The sequence below is a fragment of the Aspergillus wentii genome, assembly GCF_001890725.1.
Source record: "Aspergillus wentii DTO 134E9 unplaced genomic scaffold ASPWEscaffold_3, whole genome shotgun sequence".
Classification (NCBI taxonomy): domain Eukaryota; kingdom Fungi; phylum Ascomycota; class Eurotiomycetes; order Eurotiales; family Aspergillaceae; genus Aspergillus; species Aspergillus wentii.
In genome coordinates this window covers 4,035,221-4,048,528 of record NW_024467834.1, presented here as the reverse complement: position 1 = coordinate 4,048,528, position 13,308 = coordinate 4,035,221, and the positions used below count along the sequence as shown (strand labels likewise).

General features: G+C 44.9%; 7 protein-coding genes across 7 annotated transcripts; 5 read left to right on the top strand and 2 right to left on the bottom strand.

The window, feature by feature from the left end:
- Positions 1-140: 140 nt before the first annotated feature.
- On the bottom strand, positions 141-878 carry ASPWEDRAFT_39602 (uncharacterized protein). Its single transcript, XM_040835134.1, has one exon. It carries the CDS (start codon positions 618-620, stop codon positions 306-308), a length of 315 nt encoding a protein of 104 aa, XP_040691555.1. The 5' UTR covers positions 621-878; the 3' UTR covers positions 141-305.
- A 786-nt stretch (positions 879-1,664) lies between these two features.
- Positions 1,665-4,888, top strand: ASPWEDRAFT_68017 (uncharacterized protein). The gene is made up of 5 exons (XM_040838942.1): positions 1,665-1,991; positions 2,064-2,262; positions 2,315-2,833; positions 2,890-4,480; positions 4,528-4,888. The coding sequence occupies exons 1-5, from the start codon at positions 1,707-1,709 to the stop codon at positions 4,805-4,807; spliced, it is 2,874 nt and encodes a 957-aa protein (XP_040691554.1). The 5' UTR covers positions 1,665-1,706; the 3' UTR covers positions 4,808-4,888.
- Positions 4,889-5,608: 720 nt separating this feature from the next.
- ASPWEDRAFT_27216 (DUF3176 domain-containing protein) lies at positions 5,609-7,480 on the top strand (the record flags this gene model as incomplete). The annotated part of the gene is made up of 1 exon (XM_040832971.1): positions 5,609-7,480. The coding sequence occupies one exon, from the start codon at positions 5,609-5,611 to the stop codon at positions 7,478-7,480; it is 1,872 nt and encodes a 623-aa protein (XP_040691553.1).
- Positions 7,481-7,885: 405 nt separating this feature from the next.
- Positions 7,886-9,159, top strand: ASPWEDRAFT_59204 (uncharacterized protein). Its single transcript, XM_040838436.1, has 2 exons — positions 7,886-8,771; positions 8,833-9,159. The coding sequence occupies exons 1-2, from the start codon at positions 7,902-7,904 to the stop codon at positions 9,100-9,102; spliced, it is 1,140 nt and encodes a 379-aa protein (XP_040691552.1). The 5' UTR covers positions 7,886-7,901; the 3' UTR covers positions 9,103-9,159.
- A 998-nt stretch (positions 9,160-10,157) lies between these two features.
- On the bottom strand, positions 10,158-10,772 carry ASPWEDRAFT_182684 (uncharacterized protein; the record flags this gene model as incomplete). Its single annotated transcript, XM_040831933.1, has 2 exons — positions 10,491-10,772; positions 10,158-10,437 (listed from the first exon to the last, which is right to left on the bottom strand). Exons 1-2 carry the CDS (start codon positions 10,709-10,711, stop codon positions 10,158-10,160), a joined length of 501 nt encoding a protein of 166 aa, XP_040691551.1. The 5' UTR covers positions 10,712-10,772.
- A 1,866-nt stretch (positions 10,773-12,638) lies between these two features.
- On the top strand, positions 12,639-13,036 carry ASPWEDRAFT_39598 (uncharacterized protein). Its single transcript, XM_040835133.1, has one exon. The coding sequence runs from the start codon at positions 12,689-12,691 to the stop codon at positions 12,938-12,940; it is 252 nt and encodes an 83-aa protein (XP_040691550.1). The 5' UTR covers positions 12,639-12,688; the 3' UTR covers positions 12,941-13,036.
- ASPWEDRAFT_39597 (uncharacterized protein) lies at positions 12,953-13,203 on the top strand. The gene has a single exon (XM_040835132.1). It carries the CDS (start codon positions 12,973-12,975, stop codon positions 13,159-13,161), a length of 189 nt encoding a protein of 62 aa, XP_040691549.1. The 5' UTR covers positions 12,953-12,972; the 3' UTR covers positions 13,162-13,203.
- Positions 13,204-13,308: the final 105 nt, after the last annotated feature.

The window sequence follows — 13,308 nt, the reverse complement described above, 5'->3', positions numbered from 1 at the left end:
GCGGTATTCAATGCCATCTTTCAGTCAGCTTCAATCCCGGTTCGATTCATTCCCAAGGGTTAGGTTATATATGTTTAGAGTAGGTCACTGTAGTTCATATGTGTTTTCAGACTCATCAATTTAGATATCAAACCATAGCCAAGGTTATTATACTGCATTGTTGACCTGAAGGGGTGAACTAATAGAAGGCTGCCAAATATTCCAGTAAGACTGCTGTCATTAAGGAGAGGCTAATCATAGAAGTAAAACATCTCTCCTCCTGCAATTCCCATCCAATGAGACAGGAGGTTAATCGCATTCACATTTTACTCGACCTGCGGTGAAGTGCTGTAGAAATCCAGGAGATTCTTGCGGATTGGTAACTCATAATTAAGTACGCCCTTATCAACAAGGCCACCGTAAATAGATGCCATAAATGCCTTGGACAAGGAGCTAATGGGGAATATCATATCACTTATTGTAGGTAATTTCTGCTCAAGATCACAATATCCAATCAATTCACAGAAAACGACATCGCCTTCATGGAAAACTCCAACTGACACTCCAGGAACCCTGGATATGTCTGCTATTTGAGTCCATATTAGAGCCAGGAGAGTGAGGGCTGCTGTAATGTTCTTCATTAATCCCTCTGTCCTAACTTGGCCCTGTTGCCTTTCCCTTAAGGAACAACCCAGTCAGCTCATTTTATATCATTATAATAAAAGGCCACTCTTGATGGATATTAAACTTAGCATATGGGGTTTATAGACTAAGATGCACAGATCACAGCTGGGCCAGTGAGAAAAACGCACACAGATGAGAAAAAGAAAAGAAAAGAAACTAGCAAACAATACCACAATGGACCTCTCCTGAGTCCAAAGTTGTCATTTGCCGCTTGATAGACTCTTTTCTCTGCTACTGCTGTAACATTTTGACCCCTGTTCAATATTAATGGGATACATGCATGAATAAGTCGGTGTGGGAGAATGTTGTGTTGTCCTCGCACGGCTGCCAACTGTGCGAACTGGACAATTTATAAACGTTGACTTTTGAATTACGGAACACATCATCCGCTAAAAATGGGAAAACAGTGTTCCACGGAAAAACAAAATGAGTTTCGGGAATAAACGGGTCATTAGTCCAATGGTGCGACCACTACGACATACCAGCGGCACAATAACATGGACCTGTCATAGCAAGGGGGGTGGCTGGCCAGTAGAAATGACCTACCGGCTGATAGGGCATACATGGAATAGTTCCAGGTTTGAGACTATCATATGATGAATAATACCTCACATGCATCGATGACTCGCAGGAGTTCACTGTTTCTCTATGCATGTAAGCGGGCCCAAAATGAGGGGCTGCTAGTAGTAACATAACTAGGGGTTCGGAAATACCCACAAGACTATCGCTATGAGGCCATCCCTGGAAACGGGATGATTGAAAAAGCAAAGACAGGAGACACCCCTTTTTGAAACCAACTATTTATTTTGGGATTGAGGTTCTCCATGACAGACGTCCAGGTTTAATTTGCCAGTCAATGAAGATGGTGCTGGGGCTGTGAATGACCTATAGTGCCCAAAACAGTCTTGTCTACAGTAGAGCCTCTTACATAGTATGGGATTTAACCACCAGTTATCCACCCTTGACAATGTATTACTCCTTTAAGTTAATTCTACATACTTCAATAGAATCAAACCAATAAGAATCGACTTTGTGGAGCAAATATGGACGAGCATCTGTGGAACAAGATCCTCGACCAACAGTTGTCCCGGAAGAAAAGAAAGAAGAAATATTCAAACTTGATCACAAGCCTTCAATTCTCCGATTTCGAAAACACCCTAGGCACCTTGCGTCGAAAATACAATTCCCCAAAAGTCGACACATGTTTGGATCGGGTTTCTTCCGTCCTGAACCATATCCAGTCGTTCCAGCAGGCCGTCAGCACGATTATTCAGGTGAATCCAGAAATTGCAGGAATGATATGGGGATGCCTTTCGGTAATTTTTGTGGTAAGATTGGATTCTAGAGAAATGCCGCAGAGTGGGATGAGACAACTGATCGTCCCGGTCCTGGTCGTACAGTGCGCATCCAAATATATCTCGCTGCTTAGTAAATCTTCAGCGATGATCCGTGATCTCACCTTGACCTTAGCTCGATTTGATAGATATCTGAAGCTTTTTCCAGACAACTCACAACTTCAGAAAGCTCTTGGTTCACTCTATGAAGCATACATAGGGTTTTGCATCCGGCTTGCCGTGTTCTTGAAACGCAGCCGAATCTGTAAGTCTTTCTACGTGCATAGATTCCATTGTTCCTCGTTGACATGACCAAGGGAACGTACTACTCGTGTCATTTTCCACACTGAATGAAGATTTCGAAGCAAGTAAGACCAGCATCGAGGAAAGCATCCATGCATTCGAAGCCGAATGTCAGGCCTCCGTCCATGAAGTAGCAGTTCAAGGAACACGCACTCTTCAAAACGCCCTTCCAAATCTTCACATCTCTGTCAAACTCCGTCTGCCTTTTGCCGATCTTCTATACCCAAGAAATCATCGATTCGTGGGCAGAGATGAGGAGCTCCATCTCATTGATTCATATCTTGGATCCCCTGGTGTACAGGAGTTGAGCTCATGCACTATCCATGGCATTGCAGGGGTTGGAAAGTCGCAGCTGGCTGTGGAATATACACACCGGTTTGCATCTAAATTTGATTACATCATGTGGCTGCCAGCCGAAGAAAAGACAAGTTTAGCAAGTGCTTTTAGTTCACTTCATGGCAAGCTGCATCTGGAAGAAGGAGTGGCGGATCAAAAGTCCATGATTCAGTCTGTTCGGAATTGGCTTTGTCAAAGTAAGTTCCCTGTCCACATGTAAGCAATTCCAATGCTAATATTATATTGTCGAAAGACCAGAATTGGCTTCTTGTATTCGACAATGCAGAAAACTGGAAGAGCATTGAACCATACTGGCCCCCGATGGCCAAGGGCTCCATTTTGATCACAACGCAGAATCCAGAACTGGCTCAAATCACCAAGAACCATAAAACGCTAGAGTCCCTATCCCCAGATGATGGCGCGAAGCTACTACTCAATCATCTTCAAGAAGGACCTGGTAGGGGGCATCCCAGCGATGCAAAGATCGCCTCGTCCATATCCGAAGAACTGGGTGGATTGCCCATGGCCATTGCACATTTGGCAGGATACATCGATCAATCACAGACGTCACTGGAGAGCTTTCAACGTCAGTTTCAACAGAAGCTGGAAGGATGCCATATATGGAACGCGGACGCAACAGTGACAACTTCCAATCATTCCTTGAAACTTGGAGCGCTATGGGATATTGCCTTTGCCAACCTGGATGACAGCAGTGTTGAGCTGTTGAATACACTGAGCTTTCTCAACCCAGACCGCATTCCGGAGGAGCTTTTGACGTGCCACTTGCAAGATGCATGTAGCATCAACGAGTTTGATCGAGCGGTGGCTAATCTTCGAAAGCGATGGTTGATCGATCGATATCCGCAAGGCCAATCGTCATATATCTCTATTCATCGATCTCTACAGAGAAATATCATCTATCGATTACTGCAGGACCCGGGTAAATATTCCATCGTGCTGAACCAGGTCACCCAGATTGTACGAGACGTCTTCCCACACAGAACTAAGCTGGAAGAGCCCGACCACTACAATTGGAGGATATACGAGCGGTACATAGGCCAGCTAACGAGACTTAAAGCTGTAGTTAAAGGCTATTCAACACTTAAAACCTGCCCTTTATCCTTTGCGGATCTCCTGTCTGATGCGGGGCATTACCTCTGGCACCGTGGTGATATTCAAGGCGCAATCGATATCCTCGAGACGGCAGATGAGATTTGTTGTCAGTTTGAAGAGGGTAAAGCTGCCTTTGTGCGTACCAGTGTCCTAGTTGCCCTACAAGCAGTCGAAAATGCAGTCGGATATTCGAAAAGAAAACAGGCACTCGAGCACAGCAAAGAGGTGGTTCGTCTGCGCGCAAAGTATCCGGGTTCTGATTTAACTCAAACCAAGATCTTACTGTCGAATGCCTATCACGATCTAGGCTGCACATATCTTGAAGCTGAAGAGTACGAATTGGCCAGCGATAGCCTGGCACAATCGTTATCAGTAAAGCGCGAGTATGGGAACGAGGAATCGATGCCTTTTGAATTTGCAACCGAATTTGAAGATTTGGCCTATGTCCGCCTAAGCCAGGGACAAACATTAGACGCCCTTCGCTTGATAGAACAGGCAGTCCGGATCGCCATGATGGACGAAGCAGCCAACCGACCCACTATCCTCCAGTTCATTTTTGACTGGGGCGTCATCTTGCTCAACTCGGGGCAATTCGAAGCAGCATTAGAAAAGGCCGAATACGCATACGAGGGACGGAGAGCAATCCTGGGGGAATATGCGGTGCATACCCTCAACGCAGAGTACTGGATTGCCAATGCACTGTACCACCTGGGGAGATTCGACGAAGCAGAGTAAGTGCTGTCATCACTGACGAATGCCATCAAATTAACAGTGTTAGGAAAATTCTTTCTTCCCTTCTGAACAAGGCTGAAAAATCTCAATGGTCAGCGGAAAATACAGCACGCGCTCAGTACCGTCTCGCTCAAGTTCTCGACAGAGTGGGAAATGAAGAGGGCGCGATGCTATACGAAGCCAATGCTTTGGACATATGTAAAAGGATTGGAAAATACAACAAGAGGTCAAGTACGTCTTCAGACTTGATGGAGACGTTAGATTCCATGGTGTCTATATATTTCGGGCGTTCGAGCGGAAAGTTGTGGGTTGGTTCTATTAAATGATTGGTTAATCCAGAAACGTTAAACAGGGAAATATAAATGATATACTAGAGATTTTACATGCAAACTGCAGTTTCCATGCACCTATTCTGCTGTTCCTAAAGAAATGAAGTTTGGTTATTGTTTTAACTTGTCTAAAAATATAATATATAATTCAAGTCTCAATCGATCGCAGTGACTGTTGTTATCTCATGCAAAATAGTTTGTCTTGATAGTTTTTTATGGTTGAGAGCAAATATTGTCCTAATAAAATAGTGGAGCTTACCATTATATTGACGTCCTTACATAGCAAGACTGACATTTGTATAGCTATATGCTTCCAATGTCCTTCATATAAAGAAGTACCAATGGTGGATAAAACTGTCTCCGTGCAATCAATAGCTCTTATAGATATCAGAGAAACTGTATATAGTTAAGTGTGAAGAAGCAGTCAGAACTTAATGGCTCGGGGAACTTTTAAAAGCCGATAGAAGACCGAATATTCTACTCCACAGGACGCCGTGTTTATCTCCACTCTTTGCGGGGTTTGCTGGACCCTTCAAGAAATTATCAAATCGCGAGTGGCAGACTGGTTGGAAATCCTTTCCAAACAGGGTGCTGATCTGCGTGCGCAGTGTGGCAGGGCAAGATGGACACAAGGCTGTGCCTGCGTTTTTGATCCCGAGGCTCCGCGCCCCGTTTTTGGCAGCCTTTCGCTCGCCCCCGCTTGGGGGAAATATCAATGATACACAGGAGCGTTTGAAGTGTCTCATCCATTTTTCTATATTTTATCTAATCTGTCTCGGTATAGTCGAGACAGGCATAATGACGACTCACCTTTCATACTCGCCACTGGGAAGCAGTCAGGGCGAGCTGAACGGGAATTCCAACAACCCCGACCAACACACTCCCAATTCGGCGATTCCAGAATCACAAAACGGTCATAATACTGTTGAACTGGAAACCCCAGAAATCAAAGCTAGTACGGACAAAGCAAAATTCGATTGGGGTGGTTCATGGATATGGGAAATCGGGGGTGGTGTATTAAGCGTGATATGCATCGCCCTCCTCATTGCGTTTCTCGCATACGTCCACGGTACTCCCTATGCAGACTGGCAGTATACAGCGTCGCCCAACACCGTGGTGTCCATTATTGTGACTATCGCAAAAGCCGCACTGCTCGCTCCTGTTTCCGCCTGTCTCAGCCAGCTGAAATGGAATCGATATCGCACTTCAGCTCCGCTCTACCACATGCAGGCCATTGACCAGGCCAGTCGTGGTACTATGGGCTCTTTGGAGGTACTGTGGAGGGCTATTTCAGGGTCCAGGATGGGCAATTTAACACTTTTCGGGGCATTGATAACAGTTGTGGCGCTTGCTATCGATCCGTTCGCACAGCAGATCCTGGCCTTCCCGTCGCGGACTGTGCCTGCTGAGAATGGAATTGTATCAGTCCAAAGGGCACAGGAATATGCTTCCATGGACGGACAATGGGCTGATAGCATGTATTATGGACTTCCGCCATCGATGTTGGTTTCCATCCTGAGTGGTTTGGCGCAAACAAATACCCCCCTAGAACCAAAATGCGGCTCGGGCAATTGCAAGTATCCCGAATTTGTCACCCTGGGAATTTGCAGCCAGTGCGAAGATGTCACCAGCCGGACAAATCAAACCTGCCAGCCCTTGGACGACTCGGCGTTCTTGAAACCGGACTCGTCGGTCTACAAAGAAATTCCAGTTAACTGCACGTATACATCCCCGAGTGGATTCATTCTCAATCTTTCCCTCGATGACGTGTCGAACGGGGGGTACAGCGGGGCAATAGAGACATTTGATCTCAACTACTGGTCCTCAATCACAAGAAATGGTTCAATGTTCGGCATTAATAGCCCGATTACATCTTTCATTGCGGCAAACTACTCACTGGAGATAACCTACGTACCGGAGAACACCACAGTCCCTCTTACAAAGCCCTCTCTGACAGAGTGCACTGTGTATTACTGCGAAAAGCAGTATCCACCGAGCATCTATCTGGCTACTGATCAAAAGGGCCATTCTTCGCATCCCTCCAATACCCAACAGCTCATCCCAAAGGACGCTCGTGCCAACGATAAAGATTATTCTTTAAAAGATGTCGTTCATCTTGGGCCACCAAATGCCACTGAGACTCTATCCCAGAATTCATCCTACAGCATCGATCATTACACCTTCACCTGTCTCAAGGATATGCTAGGGAATCTTTTGAACACCACCCTCTTTACCCCGGGCACTGATCCCACAAAAGACGGCCTCAATATGGCAACGATTCTACGCACTAGCAATCTGAGTCAATCCCTCACTTCCATGTCCAACAGCATCACGGATAATATCCGCGTCAACTCCAAAGCCACTACCGTTCCAGGAAATGCCTTTAGGTATGAGACATTCATTCATGTTCGGTGGCCGTGGATCATTCTTCCTATTTGTGCCGTCTTGGGGTCTATTCTCCTACTGCTCGGTACTGCACTGGCGAATAAGCGGCAGGACACTGTACTTTGGAAAAGTTCAATCCTGCCGCTAATGATAAGCCAGCTTGATACAAGGCCTGATCATGGGATTGCGTCGATACGCCACGTTGATGAGGTACAGGACATATCCAAGAAGATACATGTCACGCTGGAAGAGAACGGGGGGCCACTTGTGTTTACTGAAAAGTAGGCTTACACACTGCCCGTTTGAATTGCCGAGGGGTTAGGTTTGTAAATAGATGAACAATGTCACAGAGGAATTGATTTAGTCAATATAATATCCACACAGTTAGTAATCTCATTGATGAATATTCAATAGCATGGAATACTTTCTCTTAATCTCATCCTTTATCTGTCAGTGCAAGATGAATAGTTTTGTTGGCTAATCTTATCTCTTATCACAATGTCATATCGTTTGGACCTTCTGCCAAGCCCGATAACATGCTCGGGTTTTGATCCGGTTCTCCACGTGGATTGGAGATTTGGGGTAACTATACAGATAAGAGTGGAGTACGATAATGACAGCAGTTCGTATAGATTAAAGGGCTGACTATAAATGCCTCATTATCCTCTATAGATATCACCAGCAGGATAATTCCAATCAATCAACCATGGCTTTCAAGTCGGTACTCGTTTCTGCCCTGGCAACCCTGAGCTATGCCTCTCCTCTCCTCCACCTCCGAAGCAACAATGATACAACATTCGTCTTCACCAACTCCAATGGCCTCAATTTCACCCAAATGAACACCACCCTTCCTAATGTGACTATCTTCGCAACGGGAGGAACAATCGCCGGTTCTGGCTCGAGCTCGACTGCCACCACCGGGTATACAGCCGGCGCAGTGGGCGTGCTGAGCCTTATCGACGCCGTCCCTGGTATGCTTGACGTGGCCAACGTCGCTGGTGTTCAGGTCGCCAATGTAGGCAGTGAAGATGTCACTTCGGATATTCTCATCTCCATGTCGAAGAAGATCAATCGTCTTGTCTGTGATGATCCCACCATGGCCGGTGCGGTTGTTACTCATGGCACAGATACACTCGAAGAAACCGCCTTCTTCCTCGATGCAACCATCAACTGCGGCAAGCCTGTTATTATCGTCGGAGCCATGAGACCTTCCACTGCTATCTCTGCAGACGGACCATTCAACCTTCTCGAAGCTGTGACAGTGGCTTCCTCGCCTAAAGCCAAAAACCGTGGTGCCATGGTTGTCATGAATGACCGTATCGCTTCAGCATACTATGTCACCAAGACCAACGCCAACACCATGGATACCTTCAAAGCCATTGAGATGGGATACCTTGGCGAGATGATCTCTAATACGCCTTTCTTCTTTTATCCTCCTGTGAAGCCTACCGGCAAGGTGCCGTTTGATATCAGCAATGTCACCGAGATTCCGCGCGTGGATATCCTTTTCTCATATGAGGATATGCACAATGACACCCTGTACAATGCTGTCGACAGCGGTGCCAAGGGTATTGTGGTAAGTTCTTCCCCTTCTAAATTATATCTTACTTGATCAGGATGCTTACCAAGAACGTCAGATCGCTGGAGCCGGCGCAGGAGGTGTGACAACCTCATTCAACTACGCCATCGAAGACGTTATCAATCGTTTCGACATCCCCATCGTGCAGAGCATGCGGACTGTCAGTGGTGAAGTGCCCCTCTCTGATGTTAGCAGTGACACTGCCACGCGCATCGCGAGTGGGTATCTGAATCCGCAGAAGTCGAGGATTCTGCTCGGACTGCTGCTGGCCAAGGGAAGGAATGTTACCCAGATTGCGGATGTTTTTGCCCTGGGGACTAATGCTTAGATGGCGTGGATGGCCTCAAGGTGGTTATGTATTTATGAGAGTATACAATAAGTTAATTATCAGAAGTATTTAATACTATATAGTTTAGTGTGTATAAGTGTAAGCCATAGTATCTAGTCTAACTTTTGGGGTCATTAATTACTATCCTGATAAATTATGCAGGTCTTCAAGGAGAATTGATACCATTAATTACTATACTTAAGCGTAGCTAAACTATTACCAGAGATCCTTTTTGCTGTCGGTTAATGGTCAGAAACCTTATTGATTTGAGACAAATTACCCTTTCTTCCTAAGCAAGGAAGCTATGGAGGCTCTTCGGAAGTGCCTTTGGCTGCCGCTGCTATCTGTTTCCTCCGAGCTGAAGACGTTCGTTTGGTTTGGTTGCTCTGATACTGTGTCCTCCGAAGGCACTGCTTTAGTGGTAACATCCATGTCCTCTCTGTTACCAGCAGTTTGAAGCTTTAAGCTGTTATATCCAAGCCCCCCGTCCTGATATTCTTTCTCTAACTTGGCCTCTTCAACCTTGAGAGATCTGGTCTTTGTGGTTGGGAGACTGCCAATCGCTTTCGAAGACGGCATTCCTAATAATATATCTGACCAGTCCCTTTGTCCAATAAACTTGCCATGGTTCTTTTTCTTATGAAACATCTGATCACTGCAATCAGACTGTCGACAGATGCCTGGAAAGGAAATATGGAGGTGGTTGCGAAGCCCATGGCCGAGTTCACCAACATGGCACTTGGTATTGCGTCAGACAAAACGCCAAAATCTATGATATCCTCATTAGGATACAAAAAAGCAAACCTGTAATTGAAATTGGAACCGAAAAAGCTGGTCCTGTTTTTCGGTATCATTTGCAGCCTTAAGATCTTCTTGCGGCACTCTTCGACTGACAGTTATATTTCGTGTAACGCTTTGCAGATGATCTGGTGACAGCTGGTTTACTTTACACTGTAAACCCCGCCAGTACCACTCATGAGCAAAATATTGGTTATTTTTTCCTGTCTCTCATGTTCAAAATTTTCCTTAGATAATAATAACAATAGATATCTATATCACGTACGTTGCTCGCTCACTGTCAAGCTCCAAGTTCTAAGTTTCTGTTCAACCGTGCAAGTTGAGCCTCTTGTCCAGTGGACACGAATAGAGCCTCCTTGGCCTTTGTCTGAAGCCTCCAGGCTCCCCTGTACTTCGGTGGCTTTGCTGCTTCCATCAGTCACGGTGAATGCCCCACTAGGATCAGATTCAGGCTCTGCCACATAATTCATGTCGTCGGCGTAGATAAACTGAAGCACTATGGAGTAAAAGAAAAGTGGATTGGTGAATTTGGACTTTCTATAGGAAATGATATTAGCCATGCCTTTGTTGGTCTGATCTTATGTGCTTACTGGGTAGACTGAAAGTTGTAAATGCTTGTTTGTAAATTAAACCTTATGGTTATATTATAATCAAGCCCTGAATTATCATTGTTCGGCAAAAGCTCGACTGAAATTGTTGGATGAAGAATAGAAAACGTTGCAATGGCCTGGCCCCTTTTATTCTTAATTATTTCGGGCATTTGGGAAGGAATGTCGAAAAACCTGACTCGATCGAATTGTTCATGGTCCATGATCAATCAAATTAAATTGTGTATATAGCTTGGATATGTTTGTTATCAAAATGCTCGTTGCTTTAGTTGTCCCTGCTCGCGCGCAGATGATGGCCCGAGATTATAAGCAGGAGTAACCAGAGGGGTTATTTATAATATTATGGTTATTATCAAGTATAGAACATGGGCTTTTCCCTACCACAGGTAGTGTTGCGCTGCAAAATCATCTGAGAAATGAGAGAATAATGACATAACTCATCTTCATTATTTTTCCTTTGGCAAGAGTTGGGATCTGGAGGTTGGACCATCAAAGAAGATCCAGTGCCACACAGCATAAAATGTTCCCCAATTTCGTGCGTGATTCATGGCCATATATCAGTCTAACGTTTTGGAAACTTTTGGTGACCTGTGGTTCCCAAGTAAAAGTTGGTGCATTTGGCAATCTAAAATTTCTGGGTTTTAACGCTACCTCGTCTACCATTCACAACAACAAAAGTGATGTCAGAATAAGGACCTTTTCGCAATTTTCGATCGGCCTCGACCTAAAGACCAATATCAGATTACCATCAGCCTAAACAGCCCCTTTAGACATATAAAGGGTTCAGAGAAAGATAGAAGCATCTAGACTCTGTTAGACAGTCATACATTTGTCATGAGGTTACCAGGAATATGGTCTTAGTTGAGGGGTATTGGAAATTAAAAAGGCCTAAGGGCTGCTGGATCATAAATAAAGGCGCTTGATTTTTTCCGTGTAGCCCCTAACAACCAAACTCGTACTCTGTGTCTAGTCTGAACATCAGATAGCCTGAAATCATGTTTTTCCAATCGAGCTCAAAGGATAATCGGGGTCGCAGAGGCTCTCAGCCTTTTACCCATAGTGGGCTAAACCCTGATGATGATACTGGTTCAGAAGCAGGTAAAAGATAGTTTTCGGTATAATACCACAATAATGTTTTCTTCACTAATAAGACATAGGAAATGATTCGCAACATCTACTCGAATATGAAGTTCAAGACCTGGATGGTACATGGAAAGCTGGAGGGACCACTTTGGATGAGAACATCAAGAATAAAAAGAATTCCAAGACTACTGGAATGCGTTCGACTGGTGAAAATAATAAAACATTTGAAGATTAATACTGTGAAGTGAAAATATCATTAACTCTAGGTACTGTTCAAGGCGTACAGGCGTAAAAAAAGACTTCAAAGGCGATATTTAATAAATTCGCTATGCTGTTTGTTGGGGCGGCGGGCTGTCGCTCCCAACTACAGAACCTTGGTGTGGATTGCTTATAATTATTATAATTATTATTTGAACCTTACTATGAAACACACCCACCCTATACTATATACTCTATAGAGTATATAGGCTCTTCTGTAACTAAGTAATTAGTCTATATATATTAATATAAATAAGACCCTATGTTTGTAATCACCACGCTTTCCTATAAACCCTACCAGCAGCAGCAGCAGTAGTAGTAGTAGTAGTAGACCTTTTATTCCTGTTGTAGCTAACTTTAAATACACGTCGCTATGCAGGATTGCCCAGAGCGCCGCTCCGAAGCAGGTGAAATACAGCGCCAGCGCTGCGAGAGGGAGGTTCTCCCAGGTTCTCGGCCGTCTAATTCCGAAACTCCAGGCCAGAGACAACCCCACATACTGGGTATATGGTATCATGGCTATACCCAGGTGAGAGCCCTTATTCTCAGGACTAACATAGATTTGTAGATAAATATGTTACGCTATTACTTTGCATTAGTATAGCATAGAGTAGACAAGAAAGACACGGCCCATGCTGTTATGAATAGAATAGTCAACAGCTTTACACGTTATTTTGCATACATGTACAAATGCACGGCATGAAACCGCATATTATTGTCAAAAAGTAAGCACTAATTACTGGCGCGTTTAAGCGGGGTCGCTCAAATTCCAGCCACCCCATTTCATCCCATCTCAACAATTGCGTTTCTCTTCAACCAACTATTGTCCAACGTCTGAAATGTCCACCAATGACGAGGACCAGCTAAGCGACGCAATTATCAACGAGTTCACTGCCGCCGGCTACACCACCGACCAGATCGAAACCATCCTCGACCGACAACACTCGCTTAAACACGAACCCGAGGGACCAACGTGGATTAAAGTCCATCGAAAGTATCTGCTGCCGGATACGTTGATGGCATACCGACTCCCCTGGGATTGGGACGAGGTATGCGCTTCCCCGGCCTCTTGGAGAACTGATAGCAATTAAAGCCACGAAACTAGCACGATAGCAACTTTATAATGATCAAGGAATGGGTCAGCGAAGATCTCCAGGAGGAGCTGTTTGCGCATACGCGGCGCCTACGGGAAGGAAAGGAGGACGACGACCTAAAAGGTCTTAAAGAGCTAAAGGTGAACGATCGGAACAAGGATAAAATGTATCTTGTGAGAAAGAAGGAGCCGGGTCGAAAACATTGGATCTTTACTTAATATGATTAATATTAACATGGCATCTGCTGTTATGAATTCGAGGTACGAGATACCGTAGATTACCCCTCTGTCAGCCTGATCGGGCAGCCAATCAGAGCAAGTGGGGGCTGGGAGAGGCTGACACGCAAAAAAAACCATCTTTTCAAC

Bases quoted from the DNA above. Each gene is read 5' to 3' on its own strand.
- ASPWEDRAFT_59204 (XM_040838436.1), top strand. From the start codon at position 7,902: ATGGCTTTCAAGTCGGTACTCGTTTCTGCCCTGGCAACCCTGAGCTAT. The intron at 8,772-8,832 runs GTAAGTTCTTCC...CAAGAACGTCAG, and splicing joins GCGGTGCCAAGGGTATTGTG to ATCGCTGGAGCCGGCGCAGG.
- ASPWEDRAFT_39602 (XM_040835134.1), bottom strand. From the start codon at position 620: ATGAAGAACATTACAGCAGCCCTCACTCTCCTGGCTCTAATATGGACT.
- ASPWEDRAFT_68017 (XM_040838942.1), top strand. From the start codon at position 1,707: ATGGACGAGCATCTGTGGAACAAGATCCTCGACCAACAGTTGTCCCGG. The intron at 1,992-2,063 runs GTAAGATTGGAT...CTGGTCGTACAG, and splicing joins GCCTTTCGGTAATTTTTGTG to TGCGCATCCAAATATATCTC. The intron at 2,263-2,314 runs GTAAGTCTTTCT...GACATGACCAAG, and splicing joins CTTGAAACGCAGCCGAATCT to GGAACGTACTACTCGTGTCA.
- ASPWEDRAFT_39597 (XM_040835132.1), top strand. From the start codon at position 12,973: ATGATCAAGGAATGGGTCAGCGAAGATCTCCAGGAGGAGCTGTTTGCG.
- ASPWEDRAFT_39598 (XM_040835133.1), top strand. From the start codon at position 12,689: ATGTCCACCAATGACGAGGACCAGCTAAGCGACGCAATTATCAACGAG.